Below are 18,701 nucleotides of genomic sequence, written 5' to 3' on the forward strand. Positions count from 1 at the left end.
CTAATCTGAAGTTTTTGCAGCTAGTAACAACAACATAAATCTTTGTTAAATTTTGTATTTTAAAGCAATTTAAATACAGCGTCATACAAATTGATCACAATCACAAAAACCAATAAAGAAAACAGAATATTTAGATTTTTATCCAATTTTAACAAGAGTGTCATTTTCATAAAATGTAATTCCATATCCAGCAATAACATGAAAACAAATAAAACGAAAATTACTGACGCAATATTTTAAAATTGTCCACATGAATTTGAACATAAAACAATCTTTCCAAGTTTTTCGACCACAGTATCTCTTGTAGACTCCACTTTGTCCCCAGTCTCTGATGTTTACCCATCTTATTGCATGCACTCACTTAGATTCTATGCAAGATATATTTTAATACAATTTTTAACAGTTAAACACAGTCAGGATACTTTATAAGAGGTTCACAAGTCAAGTCACAGTTTACATTACATAAATACATTAAAAAATATATTTTTGTTTTAGGTGGTAAGAATAAACTGTTTAAAGTTCTGGGTTCAACGCTGGTCGCTGCTACCATTGTGAAGGTATGTGTCTTTGGGCAAGACACTTAGGAGCAATTGCTCCAACCCAATAGTCAATACAGGGTTGTCTAAATTGTAAGCTGGTATAAGGTGTATGAAACAGAACATTTTTCCGGCACAAGAGGATAAAGCAAGTTACATTATTCACTTAAATTGGCTTATAAAAATATCTGCAACAAACAAAAAATATACACGTACTCTGATTGTGATGTCATACTTGTTCTTGTGATGTTTCACTGCCAGGTACTTTAATAAGTTGAATTTGACCATCAGGGCTGATTTGAATCTAGAATGATTGAAATTAAGTTATTTTCTCAAATGTATTGTACAACATACAGTCCATAAAATTCACATGACAGTTTTTTTAGGATGCAATTTTGTACTCAAGTACATATATTAGAAACGAACTTTTAAATGACTGTGTTGAGCTGTTGGAACTGGAGTAATTTTTCTACTGCAGTTGTAAAAAATGCTGCATTAAAAAAATCTAAAAAAAAATATAAACATTTTTTGCTTAAAGTCGGCTGTGAGTTGAAAAAGAGCTGAGAACACTAATCTAACACCTTTATAAACGGTAAAAAAATACCAACTTTATAAAATGTAAAAAAATCTAATAACTTTATAAAAATGTCAAAAAAATCTAATAACTTTATAAAATGTCAAAAAAAGACTTTAGTTAAAGGTTAAATACCGATTGAATATCACCAGGGTTTGTCCCACTATGAGCAATTAGCTGTTGGATGAGGTTGTGGTTCAAGGAGACGGTGTTTTGCTGGAAAGAAAATATTATTTTTAAAAATATGTAAAAGTACTGAAACTTTAGAAATAAAAATTTGTGAGTAATACGTTTTGTTTTATTTTAAACCTTAAAAAAAGGATTGAAATTTGGACAAAATATGTTTGGTTTAGGTAAACATTTTTAATTAAAATGTATAGTAGAGTGGAGTAGGATGGAACATGTTTTCATTTTCTTTTCTCAACCCATTTGGTAGTAAACAAAGAATATTTACAAAGTTATATAACCATAGTCCTGCGACTGTTATCGTTGTTAACTGTTTAAAACCCAATCAGGAAATATTGGATTTAGATGCTAAAGGTAACCCATCTTATCCCATAATATTATATTTTACAAACACTAACCTCTTGCTGTTGTTGTTGTTGTTGTTGGTTAACTACAACAGAAGATTGCTGTTGCTGTTGTTGTTGTTGGTTGTTATTTCCACCAACAATTACAGCGTTACCAACAGATTGCGTCTTTGTAAATATAATTAATGGTAATATATACATATACAAAAATAAGATAGTAGGGTGGGGTAAGATGGTACACGCTTTTATTCTATTTTCTCGTCCCATTTAGTTCTAAACAAGAATATTTACAAGATTATATACCTTATATCCCTGAAACTCTAACCTTATATCCCTGAAACTCTAAAAGAGTTGTTGAATGTGAAAACCTTAATTAGGAACATGAGATATTATGTGACAACGATATCCATCTTACCCCACAGTAATTTATGTAATTTTAGGCATTTAATTTTGTTTTGAAAATTATTTAAAAAATCTTCACCTGCTGTTGTTGTTGGGGTTGTTGTTGTTGTTGTTGTTGTTGTTGCTGTTGTCCTATTTGCAGAACTTGTTGATTTGTGTCAGATCCAACAATCTGACCACCAAGTTGAACAATCTATATTTTAATTATTAGTTATTATATTAGTTATGTTTATTTCCTATTTATTTTTATGTAAAACGTTAAAAGCCTGCGTGGAGTACTGCAAATAGTATTCCAGCAGAAAAATCTCTAACGTGGGACTTCCCAAACTAGGGGTCATGAGGTGTCAACAAGTGCATACCCATTTTACACAAACTACTTTTTCATATAGCATACCATTAGCAATAAAGGGTTGTGGAAAATTTTAGGAGATACAAATAGGTCTTGAACAAAAAAGTTTGGCAAGTGAAGCTCTGGTATAACTGATTGAAAATCTTGATATTCTACCTGGTTTGAAGGCTGTGTAATGACAATCTGGCCAGTTTGTGCAGAAGATTGGTTGATTACTGGGGTAGAATTCTGTTGGGCAACTTGCTGTTGAGGTACAGTGTAAAAATATTGAACATTTTCCCCACTGCCCCGAGTTTCGTCCTGTGGAAAGTGTTAATGTTGGTTTAGAACAAGTACGTAACATATTTAGTTTTATATCGTGTTAGATCAAAGCCAGATTCACAAATTACATCAAAATTGGGCTAGGTCTATACTATTTCTCAGGTCATACCAAATATTGGTAACATTTTAGTGACCACTGGGTTGGAACAATTTCTGATATGTGTCCTGTCTAAAGATACATTCGCCCACAACGGTAGCAGCGGTGGGCCTTGAACCCAAAACCTATGGGTTGTATTAAAGAGAAATATCTATGTGAAGTAAACTTACTGTTGCTCTGCGTGTTGTTTGTTTTAAATCTTCTCTAGGTACGATGTCAATCAAGAAATCAAACTGGTCAAACTTTGTTATTGCAGTTGCTATGTCATTTCTCTGGAGATAATTCAGTTTTACAAAATTATTATAATACATATGACATCACATGTATGAAAAATTTTAGGCCCCCAAAAAACAAGAGAAAATTTGAAATGTTTAAAAAACTACTAGGAATGCATATTGTACAGGCAATGCCTCTAGTCTGTAAGCAGTCTATACATAGTTTCGGTGGCCAAGTGGATTTGACAGTTAAATCAATATATAAGAAAAAGTCAGGTCTGATGGAGTAAAATTAAAAACTAAATGAAATTTAAATGTTCTCTGCTCGGTTTATATTCATTTATTTAACTTTCAGTGGCTAAGTGGATTTAACTCTGTTATTACGAACCTGCAAAGTTCTTCTTTTGTTTTCTTCTGTGTGGATCCATGCTCGAAGACTAAGCTCTGTGAGACAATAAATTATTTCATACAGTACATATTTACCATTGTTATTTCAGGCCTTTGGTTGGGTAGTTTGGTGTTAAAGAAGCAGAACAAGGAAAAATTAAACAAACAACTCTTAACAAAAGAAGACATAGTGGCCAAACCTGGAGCGGCAGGGTAGGCCCTGGAAATCTTAACTGCATTAATCAGTAAACAATACATGTAACAAGTTAAAGTAAGTGCGTCCAACTATCCCACCTCTCCTGCATTCTAAAATGTTTGGTGCCTATGCTACTGAGGGTATACTATAACATGCCATGGGTACTAGAATTTAGACCAGGATTGGCCCACTACCCCAACTTAACAAAATGCCAGGAGGTATAGTAGGCTAATAAGTAATATGTTTTCATCACCTGTAATAAACATCTGAGCTGCTTTAGCAAACAGCAAAGGAGCTTCAGCGGAAATCATCTTCACATCTTCATCCATTTTCATAATCTTCTTAATTCTCGCTAAAGGAAGGTCTTGGACTTTGAAATCATTCTGAAAAAAAAAACAATAATTGTTTTTTTTTTTTTTTTAATAAAAAATAGTAATTCACTTGTTTCTTTACCTTATAGAAATAAATTTAAATAAAAGACTGATAATGTCTTTTAAGCGAAAAGTCCAATCAATGTTTAATAAATCAAAATGATACTCTATGAGAACCAGATCAGGGTCAGATTTCCGGAATTCATTGTAATTAAATAATTTATAGTAGGGTGGGGAAAGATGGAACACCTTTTCATTCTATTTTCTCGTTACATTTGGTGGTAAACAAAGAACATTCAAAGAATTATAAAACGGTATCCTCACGACTTCCATAGACCATTGTTAATTGTTTAAAACACGATTAGGATATTTGGATATTATGTGCTGAAGGTGTCCCATCTTCCCCCACAGTATTATATTATAAGTTGTTACAGATTAAAGTACCATATCCAAGCCTCGAACTTCTTCAAGCTGTTTCTGCCAAAATCCTTGAAGTAATTGTTGAGCTTCCGTTGGTGTTTGTTCTGCTGGTGTTGACATTGACTGTGACATAACAACTTGAGACATGCCTGCAAAATAGTCGCAATATTTATGAAGACTTTAAGAATTCAACATTCGTATGCTGTAACAGGTTGAATAAATGAATAATTCTAAATCTTCGCTACCGTAATCGAAAGACAAACACAGTTATTATTATTATACTGAATGTACCTTACTTTATCCTTAGGTGGCCGGAAAACGACAGCAGTTATAACACAAGTGTTCATACACTTTGTGCCAGCTTTCGAGTTACCAAGTATGTTACTTTGTGGGTGATTAATGGTATGTTGTAACAGGTTTACACATGACAGGGTTCTGATAATAAAACTGCGAGTCATTATCACACAGCAATTGTAAATAAACCATTAAAGTTAAAATGAATCTCATATACAAAACTGTGGTAATCAATAAGACTGTAACATATCATACCTTCTGTTGTTGATCCTTGGGTTGATGCTGTAAGTAAATTCCCATTGACCACTAAACTTGGCAAATTCGTGAGGTTTATGGACGACATATTTAAACTGGTAACTGACTAGTCCCTAAACCTTTAAAATAAATGCACCCCTTATTTTTCTATAACCGAGCACGGTAGGGTAGTATATCCTAAAAACGACGATGGCTACAGAATGCAATGCCATGCGAAACGCCAAGCATTGTAAAGAAACACACATACAACACGCAGCCTTTCCCCAAAGTAAATAGATATACAACCATAGCATGTATACAACTGATATCTATGTTTCTTGCTGCTGATTGCCAATTGCAATAACTACTTAATACAGACATCTAAATTCCCTTTCTCTAACACTCTCTCGCATGCGAATCAACGCGGGTCGCTACTACGCTTGGGCAGTTCGGCCTCGCAGAATTTATATTTTCCCTTGTTCCCTTTTTTGAGTAGATGGTTTTAGTTGTTTATTGCAGAAAAGCAACTCGGTTTATAATCAGAATGATGACACCATACATACGGAAATTAAAAACTATCAATGTACAAATATGAACTTCGCAATACTGAATATATATACAAAAGTACGTTTAAAGATGAACTAATTTTAACAAATGAAAAAACAAATGAAAATTTTAGACAAACAAATTACTTGGATTTCACTTCTTACAGAGCATAATATGTTCAAATCTTTTAAACATGCTGATTAGAAATTCTGTAGCCAATGGCTATAAAAGAAGTAGGTAGTATAGTAAGGTACACACTAACAAACACAATTGGTATCGTAACACCACTAAAATGTATGTGTGTCAACAAGATTTTAAGCCATATTAGTATGTTTATTACACCCTTCATGGTTCTGTATCCCTTGAACTTCAGGCAATTGGTATCGTAACACCACTAAAATGTATGTGTGTCAACAAGATTTTAAGCCATATTAGTATGTTTATTACACCCTTCATGGTTCTGTATCCCTTGAACTTCAGGCAAAGGTAAAGCTGGTTAATTTCCAGAAACATAAGCTGGACTTACAGCTGGTTGATCATTGATTGCCTTGGTAAAATAATGTATGTTGTTTTAAATTGGGCATTGAAGAATATAAAAATATATCTTGGCATTGACTTCGGAATAGGAATTAAAAGTCTTGATAACAAACTTCTCTTGATACTTACTTCATTATAGGTAGGCGGTTGAGCAATCTTTTTTTTCTTGCTTGGTTTACAGCACCAGAAACATAAAATTGATAAAAACAATATTGCAAGTGGAATTCCAACAGATAATCCGATAGTTGTTGACAAAAGAGTCTTTCCCAAACAAAAAACAAATTACCAAGCCAAAGTACGATAGATTAAATTATAAAACATGAATGTATTTAGGTAGCTCACTTTATCTCCGCGTGACCGGAAAACGACAGTCGTTACATTAATAGACCAACAGCTTTAAAGTTTAAAGACTGTAACTATAAGACACAACAGTTTAAATCAACTCACCTGCATCTCTCTGTACTTTAATGAATTCTCAGTGAGATTTACAATAGTATTTGAGAAAACATAGGGATTAATTCCTGGATCGAAGCATTCCGTATTCGACATCATAGAAACAAGTGTAAAAGCGACCGCGAAAAACATCGGTCTACTACGTCATATAAAAAGCTATCAAATAAATAAGTATAGGAGGATGGGGGAAGATGGGACACTTTTTCATTCTATTTTCTTGTACATTTTGGTAGTAAACAAAGAACATTCAAAGAAATATAAAACCTTGCCCTCGCGACTTTCATAGACCAATGTTAATTGTTTAAAACACGACCGACCAGGATATCTAAATATTTTGTGCTAAAGGTGTCCTATCTTTTTCCAACCCACTATATTTTAAGAGTTTAATACTATCCATAAAGTACATTGCAACATAGACAAGCATAAAATCTGTCCAACTTTATAATATTATAGCCTCTATAGGGTCCTTAATATTTTCTGCATTTTGACTACTAAACGCGTTTTTTAACGTGATTCGTATTATTATGAAAGTAAATTTTGGCAGGACTGCAATTTTACAAATACACAGAATAGGAACTTGCGCGATTTTGTTCGGTGGGAAAGTTTAAAATTATTACAGACTGTCTCGTGATATCCTCAGGCAACACAATATGTGGTTTCATTGCAGCCTACTTTAAATATTGACAAGCTTTCGCATTTTCCAATCTCAATATATAGTACTGTAGGGTAAGATGGGATAAGGTTAGCACCGAATCCAATATTTCCGTATTTTTGCGAGGCTACGGTTATATTATGCTGTAAGTATTCATTTTTACTTCTAAATGGGACGAGAAAAGTGAATAAAACATGTCCCACCTTACCCCGCCCTACTATACAAAGCAAGGTTCAAATTTTCCCCTTATATATATGTTGCAAATTTGTAAAGTATAAACACGCGACCCGAGTTCAAGATACATATGAGCATGTAAGATATACGTGTCGAAGAACAACAAAACAGCAATTGCGTCATGGGACACTGATATACTCATTTCACTCGCGAGCATATAACGTCATAATTCCGGAAGCATGCGCTTGCACAACTGTTTAGTGTTTACATCATTATTAGTTACGTTTTTGATTATTAGGCGATGAAAGTAAGCGAAAAAAGGGGTTTAAACAGGCGAAAATTTAGCCTGAAAATTGTTTATTTTATACATAATATATACAAATATTAATCGATGTAATATAGTATATTTTTATTCAAATTCGAGACCACTTAAAAAGGTTCTAAGACGTGGTGAAAACTGATGTGACGTAATCGGAAATTGAGTGAACAATATTAATATATATATATACTGTAGCTGTAGAACAGGTAAACTCGTAAAACATCAGGTCTACAGTGTAATAAGTTATTTTGTTGAATGTGTTTAATGTAAAACTGTCCAAATATGTTAACAGGGTATTTTATAAGCGAGAATACCAAGAAATGCGAGAGCAGTGTAATGTAATTGTAAACAATTTGCATAACAGGAAACTATTGTACGTACGTAACAGGCAGCAGTTAGTTACCCATATAAAATTTGTTTGTTGTCTGAGTCAGGTACAACAACAGTGACTTATGTGTTTTATGTTTGATTGTTTTATCGTCATTTTTAACTTATACTGTAATCGGGTATAATCATGGTATAATACAAACAAAGCGTATGATTGTATTGGTCTGACTATTCGTATTTGCACAGTTTGGTCATGACTTATTCATAAAAAGGCAATAACAAAATAAAACGTTTTAAAACCCATTGCAAAATATACAGCAACAAGCGTCAGAACTGGTCATTAATTCCTATATGTCAAATATTTTCAAGGAAAACAAGCACTGTTCAAATATTTTACGTAGAATAATTTGTTTGGTGTATACCTGTGCAAAATTAAGAGAAACGTTGTTTTTCGCAAGTGTCTGGAAAATTCCACCAAAGTTATATAGCAGTTGTGCGCGCGAGAGAAATATAACTGGTAAATTTCCGATGAGCGCGCGTTTATGACTGTCCAGCACGGAGTTCTACATTTTTACTTTCATGACGCATACGATTTTCCATTTATAAGACTAAGACCATAGTATACTGAAGTATACTATGCTAAGACACTGAAGCGTCTTACTTACTTAGATCCCAAAACCACAGAATATAGATAGAAATGTGTAGTTTTTATATTGTTTTATGTAGACAGTGAGAATTTAAGGCATGTGGATACGAAAATATACTTATATCGTTGCCTGAGGGGGTTACGCGTTGTGTATGTTACACGTCTGCCTGTATTATATAGCGAACGTTTAGCCACTGTGGCGCTGTAGTAATATTACAGAACGTCTCGAGTCTAGGAATATGCTTAATAAACTTATAGGTATTATAAACTCTAGGTAATAGTCAAAAATCATCCGGTACGTAATAAATACGGCTGGTGGGAAATGTTAGAGGTTGGTAGTTAGGGGTTATTCGTTAGTGGTTAGCAGATAACGTAACGCAAGAATTCTTCACTAGCCCTAAACTTTATTTATTTATGTACAGAATATTTATAAATGAAACATGAATTTGGTAATCGTTTTTGCGTTAATGTTAATCGCTTCAAAAGGGGAATGTTTTAACTCTGGAATAAATCCCCTTGTTTTCTCGAACACGATTTTTAACCTCACAGAGAATGCACTGAAGCAAAGCCAAATGCAGGTAAGTTAAAATTTGGAGAATTTCTGTTTCGTAAGCGATACTACGAACGTACAACACGTTAAGTAGCTACGTCACGAATAAATGAGTCATATAGTTATTCCCCTAAACCAGTAAACAATTACGAATTTCCAGGCGTACCTCGACACATTGACTTATACCAATCAGCCACTACAAGAATCAAGTCTACTTGACGCAGTAAGTGTGAAATAAGATGAATATTTTATAATGCATTATAATGCAAGGCTTGTATGGCGACAATACGAACCAGAGAAGCTTTTACCTTTTTAAATTGAGTCCAATGTAACTCGCGCCAACATAGCGCAAGTTTAGATGCCAAGTCATATAGTAGGGTGGAGGAATATGGGACACCTTTAGCACATAATATTAAAATGTTCTGATTGTGTTTTAAACAATTAACATCGGTCTAAGAATACGGTTTTATAATTCTTTGAATTTTCTTTGTTTACTACCAATTGGGGCGAGAAATTAAAATGAAAAGGTGTCTCATCTTTCCCCACCCTAGCCTCGCGAATATAAAATAGCGTTTGGTAACTGTTTAAAACACGAAAAGGAAATACGGGATAGTATGTGCTAAAAGTGTTCCATTTTACCCAACAGTTCTGTATATTTAGCCATTTTCTTATGTTCACGCAGATAGCGAGCGATTTCAGTCGAAAATTTCTAGAGCGGAAAGCGGTCGTTCGACGGCTTCGCGATGCTGTTGTGACGTCATACACGGGAACGACGTCATCAAACACCGAATGCTGCATGCTGACCAATAGTGAATTGGAGTTTGACCCTTCGTTTAAACAAAAGGTAAGACTTATAATACAATTATTTACCCAGATAAAGACCACCAAAACATAGCGCCGAAACGTCCGTTTTCAGTGCATTGCAAGAAGGCTTAATAAGAGTCATATACCTGCATATGTTTAAATGTGTTTGTCACACAAAATATTTACATCAGCATATTTATATAACATACATGATAATAAAACAATATTTTATAATTGAATTTCCAAATTATCATGGTGAATGCTAAACAGTATATAGGCTTTAACTACCACAATCAACTTTATCAAAAACATATTAAGGTGGCTGTACACAGTATCCGGAATTCGTCCGTTTTGTTTGTTTTGTCCGGATTTCGCTGCCGCATGCGGAACTCGGTTATGGGTTTGCATACGACTTCGTAGGCGAATTCGCATGTCTGATACTGTGTACAGCCACCTTTAACCAGCAATTAGTAAAAGAAAATACAGCATTTTGTATAAATGTTTGATGTTTTATTAGATACACAAATTACTGGACATATGTAACTGTTTATACTTCTATCAATGTTCTGCTAAAGTGATAATACTATACTGCCTTATATTATATTTTGACTTTCAGGTTAACTCTGGTCAAGTTTGTGAGCGCAAATCTTCCAATTCCCCCCTCAATCCAACTAAATTACAAAATGGTTTCAAAAACGCTTGCATTCAAAACTATCAGAACCTTCCCTCACTTAAGTGGCAATACTTTGGTAGTGAACAAGGTGTTACAACGCTGTTCCCGTCTTTGCGTGCCACTAACTGTGGCTCATTTGATAACCGATTCAGGTATTACCTGTAAAAGTTTATGTAAACTAAAAGCGCCAAACTTTATTATTTAGCCAGCCACCTTTTTAGATTAACTATAATTATGAATACATGTATCAACCACCATGACGCAGTAGTTAGCCCGTCTGCCTATAATCCCAGAGAATAGATTATGGGTTTGAAGCTCAATGCTGTTACCATTGTTGGTACATGTGTTCATGGGAAAGACACTTGACAGCAATTGCTTCAACCCAGTGGAATGGTCAGCTTGTTTTTTACTAGGTAAGACTAAATATACAAATTACAAATAAAATATCTTTGCAGACCGTGGTATGTACAAGCAAATGTACCAAAGCCTAAACAAGTCGTTATCGTTATTGACAAAAGTGGTTCAATGGGTGTAACGAACATGAACTTAGCAAAAGAAGCTGCTAAAAGTGTTGTCAACACCCTTAACCCACAAGATAGAGTAAGTATTCATGCATGATTTTTGCATATGAGACCCATTATAAACACATTTATAACATAAATTATCAAGCCATTTATAACGGTATACTATATACAAATTGGTTTTAAATGTGTTATCACTTTTTGTTTGTCCAGTGTTAATTTTAAGCCTTGATACTGTATTATTTGCCTGCTGGGTGTAGCGCCCACACTCATTTTCTTTCAAACAAATGTAAATATGTTTATAACTATAACAACTGTTGTTTTGTATCTATGTGTCTTTTCCGTTTAAATGTTTCAAATTCTTCGCTACCGTAATAAAGTTATTTTTATCTATAAAATCCATAAAACTTTTTACTTAAATTTGATTTTCCCCATTTCAGTTTGCAGTTATGGCATTTGCGAGTGTTTCTGTGCCTTTTCGATCAACTGTCGCCAGTGATCAATGTTTTGCAACAACATTTGCTGATGCTTCACCTCAAAACAAGAAAAAAGTTGAAGATTTTGTGGATACTATTTCAAGTGGAGGTAAACTGTTTAGCACTGCTACCATTGTTGGCAACTTTGTTCTTGGGCAAGACATTTAACGAAAATTTCTCCAACACATTGATCACTAATGGGTGGTCCAAATTATCAACCATACAAAAAAGACATTCACATTCATTCATTCATTGAAAATGCCATATTAAAGTCATGCTAATTTTTGGAAAATAACTTTCTTTATCCTCATGTGGATGTAACTTGACAGTCGTTATGAAAAGGGTGTTCTGTTTCATACACCTAATGTCTGTTTATGGCAGTTTTTATATTTACAAATATGAATACAAATTTCAGGTGGCACCAATTATGCACCAGCTCTGCAAAAAGCATTTTCTTTCTTTCAACAAGAACCGTCAGTTTCAGGTAATTTAATGCAAGAGAATGTTATCACTTGTTTTTAATACATTCCATCACATTATTAAGGTTCTATTACATTATTACTTTAGCTTGATGTATCTACATCTAATTTGCCATTATATAGACTTTGTTACTTTTTATGTATACATTATTTTTACATTTGCGTTAAACAGACTTCAATATTAAAAAAATAGATCCTTCTGAAATAGATCGGGTAATCCTCTTTATGTCCGATGGCATCCCCAATGATCCTGGGTCGACAATCTTGTCTGCTCAAATAAGAGCGAATGAACAGCTCAACAATTCAGTTATTATTCTGACGTATGGTCTAGGAAATGCTGGTTAGTGCTGGTTTGTCAATCTTCTTTAAATACGCCACTGTCTGGATTGTGTCTTTACACACATTTTTGTTTGTATTAGAAGTTTAAATTGAAAATAATTAAACATAAATGGCTCGTTTGTCTGCTAGGTGTAGGGACCACGCTTATTTTCCTCCAATTAAATGTAAATATGTTTTTAACTCTAAGCCACTATATCCTGTCTTTTTATTTAAAACATTTCTAAATCTTTTGTACCGTAATCGAAGAGACAAATAGAGTTATTATTAAGGGGATTAAAAATGTGAATTTTAAACCATTAATTAAAAAAACATTCCAGACTTTGGTGTCTTGCGGAATATGGCTACAAATAATGGAGATGTTTACGGAATTTTAAAAAATCCAAACATTCCTGAACCTAGGGTGAGTCCATTAGACGTATATAAAAATACATGTACGACAGGTGAACAGTTTTTGAACAAAAATAAAGAGCGTAAGAAACAACCTTTTGATAGGCATTTCGTTTTAAATTGACATATAGTTTTAAAAACTGCACAAACTGAAGCAGAAGTTTACAACTTTATACTAGAACAAATTAATAAAATACTTAAATTTTGGTTATAAAAACTTTTATAAGATGACAAATTTAATGTTGAAATACTAATCTGTTTTTTAAGTAATATTGAATAAATAAATGTAGCAAATGGGACTGCTGAACTTCATAGTGTTATGTTATAATGTATTTGTTATAATTTTCTATAAATCTCTACATCACAGGTTGGATTATTTACACATATACCACATGCTAGCAACTTGAGAACTCAGATGTCGTCGTATTACAATTTCTTTGCTGTTAACAGTCAGGGATTGAATGAACCATTATGGACAACACCTTACCTTGATGGATGGGGACTTGGTTCGTTGTTTTCTTTATAACTTACAACCAATATATCATGAATGCAAAACCGAAGTATTTATTTTAAAACAGGAATATTAATGACCGCTAGTTTGCCAGTTTATGTAAACAGCAATCTGGTTGGTGTGGCTGCAGTTGATATTACCATCGAAGAGTTACTCGCAGAATCTTCATACTTCAGACCAAGTGAACTTTCCTATTCATTTGTGATCAATAGCAAAGGTATGCCAATGTTATAGAGAATCTAATATCTCTTTAACTTGATGTTTGTTAAATTCTATCAGGTCTTGTCATCAATCATCCACTTTTCTCATACATCTCTAATGTTGATCCATTACTTGTTTCCGCTACTGCATATGAAAGAAACGCAGCTTTCCTTTCTGTATTTGAATCAATGAAGAGGTAATGTGTATCAACATTTCTTTAGGAACTTGTTTAACTCTTTATTTCTTCAGAGGTGAAAGTGGAAACAAAACATTTCTAGCAACCAGAATCTTGCCACAAGGTGACAGTAGCAAGTATGGCGTTCGAGAAATCCAAGTGATGTCAACTTACTCTTGGAAACAAGTAATTTACAAATATGAAGTCAATCATCTTAACATTTTCTATAAATTTTCCACATTTAGATACCCGGAACACAATTTTCTTTGTGTGTTGTTTTGGCTGTTGGAGACACTCAAGCAGTTCTACAAAACCAGCAATTACCTTCACCTAATCAAAAGTTTTTATATCATCGGTTGGATTTGGTGGCACCAACAACACCTTGCAAACATCTTAACAGTTATGGTGCAAAAGGTGGATAATTATGTTTGGTTTGGTTTTGATTTAACTCATTTTAAACAGTTAAAAAATTGGCTTTAGATAGCGTTTCATTTTAAAAATGCTTCAGAATATTTTTTTTTTTTTTTTTAATATTTTTTTTTTTTTTTTAGAATATTTTTTTTTTTCAGAATATTTTTTTTTTTTTTTTTAATTAGAACTTAAAACATTTTTCTTGAGAAACTATAAAAGTTCCCAATAACACAACATTGCTACTAAATATAAATTCTTTCAATTTGTAGATCAATCCTCAGTTATGTTATCACCAAGGGCATACCAACATCCAAGTCAATATCTTTCCAAATCTGAAACTGCCGCAGATGTCACATCATTGAAGAATTACATGCTGGGAACTGGACCCAATACTGCAAATGTGAAGGTGAAATCATCAGCTTGTAAATCTTTTTCTGTAGATTTTCCAGCATGCTAATTAATAAAGTTTGCTGGAGAAACATTAGATATGTGGAAGAGCAATTTCCAAAATTATGTTGACTCTACTTTTATTTTTCTTCACAGAATTCTATCAGAAATGTAGTTTACGCCACAAGTAAATTGGAGCAGTTATGGACCGAAATTTCTGGAGCAAGCCAGGAACTACAGCGAGAAATACTCTGGAGATACATTGGGACAAAGGAAGGAGTTTTCAGAATGTACCCTGGAACGGAACTTCCTAAAAACTTTGATCCAGTAGTTCGTCCTTGGTAAACATACATGTAACATTTGTCAATCAGTATAAAAAGTTATTTGTGGCTTTTGGTTTGTATTGAAACATCAATATGTTTTACAGGTACGAACATGCCTTAGCAAATCGTGATAAATTTGTAATCACCCCACCTTATAGAGATGCAGCATCAGGCAACAATGTTATTACACTCAGTAAAGTTATCTTCGAAGGAAAGTATGTTGAAAAATTGCATAAACGTATATTATATATATAAAAAAAGGGCATGGAATAGTATACCATTGAGCTGTTTCACCTGAAATAGCATCATCAATCTTTTATTCAAATAGAATAAAAGACTGATAGTGATTTCTATTAGAATAATAGCTTACTTGTGTAGTAGTATCTATATATAATGTTTATATATGTCTTTGCATTACCAGGGCTAATGGTTTCCACAACACACTAAGAGATGAGGTTGTTGCAGTTATGGGAGTTGATTTAATCTATTCTCACTTTCGGAAATTACTTTATAGAGATTATCCAGTGTGCAACAATACTCAAACTAAGTTAGTATTATAACTTATCTTTTTTTCCATACTACAAGAACTTTAACTTAACAACATATTTAACATCTGCAGGTGTATAGTTATAGACCTGGCCGGTTATGTCATATCAGCAGAGGTTAGTACTCAAACATCTACCCTTGGCAAGCATGTAACGGAAATTGAACCAGAAATAACAACAGTGTTAATCAAGGCGGGTATTATGGCTCAGAAACAATGTTCAAATATTGAAACTGGTGTTATTCAAAGAACATATAAGGTATATAATTCTATTTCAAAACATATATTTATATTATATGCTATTATGTATGAGACTTATTTGGTATCATGTGGATTGGGCATCAAAATTTATTATAGCAGCAGTCTCCTTTTTACTGCATCGTGTTTTGATCTTTAAAACTATTTTTTTTCTTTGTTTGTGTTTGGCTGAAAACTTGGGTTTTGGGGCCCTGAGCAATGACCATTTACATGCCCACATTGGTAATCATAACACAGTGAACTTTTAAATGCTTTTGTTCATTCAGGTTTTTTTATTATGAAGAAACATTGTAAGCTTACACTTTATCTAAACTTGATAAAAACTCTTTTACAGATATCAGCCGAGCAGAGTGCTTATCACGCAAGCACGGAAAGCGTTCCTTGTTATACTTTTAGACTTATTCCCATTTCTGGTACAAACGCTTTTATTATCAAAAAAGACAAATCCTCGCTGTGTAGGTTGTACAATAGGAAATCTTGTACTTGTTCTAAAGTGGTAAGTATTTCTTAAATAAAATATGTTGCAAACTGTTGCTGTTTTAATCTTTAAACGGTTCATTTGATATGAAAATAGTAAAATACATAGTGTATTTCCGACGTTTCTTTTGCCATCGGCAAGACTTCATCAGGGAAACATTGGAAATACACTACATATTTTATACTAGATGAGCCCTTGAAAGATTATTTACATTATGCGTGATAGCAGAAGTAACATAATGTTTGGTATTTTAAAAAGCTACCCCACTGTTCAACTACTTGGAATGGGAATAATTGTGAATGTCCTTGCAATGCTGTCAACCCATTCTTTCATCAGTGTGAGAATGACTACAGATTTATCGAGTAAGTTGGTCATGTGCACCAATATGTAAACTGTTTTACTGGTTTTATGCGGAAAAAATGAAGAATAAGTAAAAAAGTTTGGGTATATGCAAATTAATATAGCAATTCAATTTTATTTAAATTTATTATGATTTTTATTAAAAAAATTTTTTTTTCATGGTTTATTATTATTTTAATTCTGCACACACGTATTATAGCAAGATTTTTAACTTATTTTTAAACTATGTAGCAATCAGGCACCACCCTGTACTCCAGAAAATCATGTGTTAGCGGCTGTAACTTCAACAAAAACAGATGTTTCTGCATTTCCAGTTTGTTATCCTGTGTCTTTTACAAGTTCTCCATCTCCAACGTCTCCAAAAGGTTGTATATATAGTTCTAAAATAACATTTATATCTTACTGTTTCTATAATTAAGTCTGGTGACGTGGCACAATGGATAGCGCACCTGCCTGTAATGTAAAGCTTCTGGGTTCAAGCCTCAACGCTGCTAACATTGTGGGATATGTGTCATTGGGCAAGGCACCTAATGACAATTGATCCAACTCAGTAGTCACTAATGAGTTGTCTAAATAAAACAAAAACTCCCAAAAAATCAATCACCCACAAAAGTATGTACGTGCTAAGTCATAATAGGCACTAATTGTATGAAACAGAACATCTGTGTTAATAAAAAAATCCGAAATAATAATAACTCATAAATTTACATATGTGGTAACTCGTAAGCGGGCATGGATGTTTGAAACAGAACACCTGTGTTATAACCGCTGTCCTTTCCCAACATTCGAGAGTAAAAAAGCTACATTTACTCATTCATTTAATGTGATTTGCATTCAGGTTCTTCTTTGAGTACAGGAGTAATCATAGGAATAGCAGTGGGTGTAGCAGGCCTATTGTTGATTATCCTTATATGTTGTTGCTGTTGTAAAAATAAAACTAAACCAACACAAAAAAATGAAACTCATCGTCGTGTGGTAAGTTGGATTCTTCAATTAAAAATTTAGTGGCACTGGAACAAGAGTTTCATTTTTTGCAATTAAACTTATACTATTTCACTCTTTAATTTTAAGAGTATATTTATTTTTTTATTTAGTTGATCAGGATTTTGTTTTACTATTAAATCTAGATAATGTTTGATATTAAAACAGATGTAAAACATATACTATGTGGATATATATATATGAAGTTTAAAAAGTTTGTGGTGACACCCTAATGTTATGCTTCCATTTTCAGTCAAACCATCCTTCTGCTCCTGCTATGAACCCACATTACAACAGCGGCTACCACGGTGGTCCACCCAGTGTAGGGTTAGGTGTTGGACATAACAACGGAGCGCATTTTGGTGGAGGTGGATACACTGGCGGTGACTTTGGTGGAGGTGGGGGTTTTGGGGGTGGTGGTGGATTCGGAGGTGGTGATGGAGGAGGTGGGGGTTTTGGGGGTGGTGGTGGATTCGGAGGTGGTGATGGAGGAGGTGGGGGTTTCGGGGTGGTGGTGGATTCGGAGGTGGTGATGGAGGAGGTGGGGGTTTTGGTGGTGGAGGAGGTGGAGGTTGTGGTGGAGGTGATGGAGGCGGTGGATGTTAAGAAGGACATGTTACTGCTAACGTACTTGGGTTGAACAGCCACGCTTTTTAATTGATGTTCTTTCCCACATTTTCCCACACCCACGGTGTGTTTAAACAAGTGTTGTTTTGCTGTTGATGCCTTTAAATACACATGGGTTCAACAGCCACGCTTTCTAATTCTAACACATACTGTTACCCACACTTTTTTCCATAGCGTGTTTTAACAAGTGTTGTTTTGCTGTTGATTACCTTTCCTTCGTTTTTTTATATAACATGATCTTCGGTTTCCTTTTTTGAAGATTATAATTGTGTATTGTATGTGCAAGCAACTTGCATTTCTTTTACACCATGCAATAAAAAGAATGTTTTTATGTTGTATTTTTTGATGATTTTCTGCAAAATTGTAAAACTTTTTCATTAATACGCCTTTAATTGCCAATTTATTTATTTGTTTCTAATATGTTCATACTTTTAAAATTAAAACGCAAAATAAGGTTATAACGTTTTTTTCCTTGAGTTTTTTAAAACAGTTTTGTTGGCATTTAGTGAAGTATTCTCTACTAGTATGGTGGAAAGTGTAAGAAGTTAGTATTAGGGGTAATTAGTATTCGTGACCTGAATGCATGGTCACAAATTATTGTCACGTCCTTAATTTGTTATGGACCGCGCATTTCTC

At 33.7% G+C, this 18,701-nt stretch overlaps 3 protein-coding genes across 8 annotated transcripts; 1 reads left to right on the forward strand and 2 right to left on the reverse strand.

Annotated features, from left to right (window-relative positions):
* Positions 1-39: 39 nt before the first annotated feature.
* Positions 40-5,086, reverse strand: LOC149734285 (nuclear transcription factor Y subunit gamma-like). 3 transcript variants are annotated; one of them, XM_089881866.1, is made up of 11 exons: positions 4,948-5,086; positions 4,423-4,547; positions 3,861-3,990; positions 3,413-3,468; positions 2,980-3,081; positions 2,548-2,691; positions 2,122-2,235; positions 1,695-1,808; positions 1,246-1,326; positions 753-840; positions 40-343 (listed from the first exon to the last, which is right to left on the reverse strand). In XM_089881866.1, the coding sequence occupies exons 1-10, from the start codon at positions 5,033-5,035 to the stop codon at positions 766-768; spliced, it is 1,029 nt and encodes a 342-aa protein (XP_089737992.1). In that variant the 5' UTR covers positions 5,036-5,086; the 3' UTR covers positions 40-343; positions 753-765. The 3 variants fall into 3 exon arrangements, with proteins under 3 accessions (XP_089737992.1, XP_089737990.1, XP_089737993.1); XM_089881864.1 differs by having other exon boundaries at positions 40-368; XM_089881867.1 differs by lacking the exon at positions 1,695-1,808 and having other exon boundaries at positions 40-368.
* A 301-nt stretch (positions 5,087-5,387) lies between these two features.
* LOC149734286 (uncharacterized) lies at positions 5,388-7,995 on the reverse strand. 2 transcript variants are annotated; one of them, XM_089881889.1, is made up of 3 exons: positions 6,457-7,995; positions 6,139-6,174; positions 5,388-6,019 (listed from the first exon to the last, which is right to left on the reverse strand). In XM_089881889.1, exons 1-3 carry the CDS (start codon positions 6,592-6,594, stop codon positions 5,969-5,971), a joined length of 225 nt encoding a protein of 74 aa, XP_089738015.1. In that variant the 5' UTR covers positions 6,595-7,995; the 3' UTR covers positions 5,388-5,968. The 2 variants fall into 2 exon arrangements, with proteins under 2 accessions (XP_089738015.1, XP_089738014.1); XM_089881888.1 differs by having other exon boundaries at positions 6,139-6,270; positions 6,457-7,984.
* A 982-nt stretch (positions 7,996-8,977) lies between these two features.
* Positions 8,978-18,401, forward strand: LOC149734287 (VWFA and cache domain-containing protein 1-like). 3 transcript variants are annotated; one of them, XM_089881825.1, is made up of 25 exons: positions 8,978-9,158; positions 9,291-9,353; positions 9,813-9,974; positions 10,551-10,759; positions 11,063-11,207; positions 11,569-11,713; positions 12,020-12,088; positions 12,277-12,423; positions 12,740-12,822; positions 13,177-13,315; positions 13,388-13,537; positions 13,600-13,717; positions 13,771-13,882; positions 13,942-14,110; positions 14,377-14,513; positions 14,651-14,835; positions 14,922-15,032; positions 15,239-15,364; positions 15,437-15,620; positions 15,954-16,115; positions 16,356-16,459; positions 16,689-16,822; positions 17,296-17,432; positions 17,692-17,932; positions 17,965-18,401. In XM_089881825.1, the coding sequence occupies exons 1-25, from the start codon at positions 9,021-9,023 to the stop codon at positions 18,042-18,044; spliced, it is 3,450 nt and encodes a 1,149-aa protein (XP_089737951.1). In that variant the 5' UTR covers positions 8,978-9,020; the 3' UTR covers positions 18,045-18,401. The 3 variants fall into 3 exon arrangements, with proteins under 3 accessions (XP_089737951.1, XP_089737949.1, XP_089737950.1); XM_089881823.1 differs by having other exon boundaries at positions 17,692-18,401; XM_089881824.1 differs by having other exon boundaries at positions 12,292-12,423; positions 17,692-18,401.
* The last annotated feature ends 300 nt before the right edge of the window (positions 18,402-18,701 follow it).

Source organism: Ciona robusta, chromosome 7, assembly GCF_009617815.1.
Source record: "Ciona robusta chromosome 7, ASM961781v2".
NCBI lineage: Eukaryota > Metazoa > Chordata > Ascidiacea > Phlebobranchia > Cionidae > Ciona > Ciona robusta.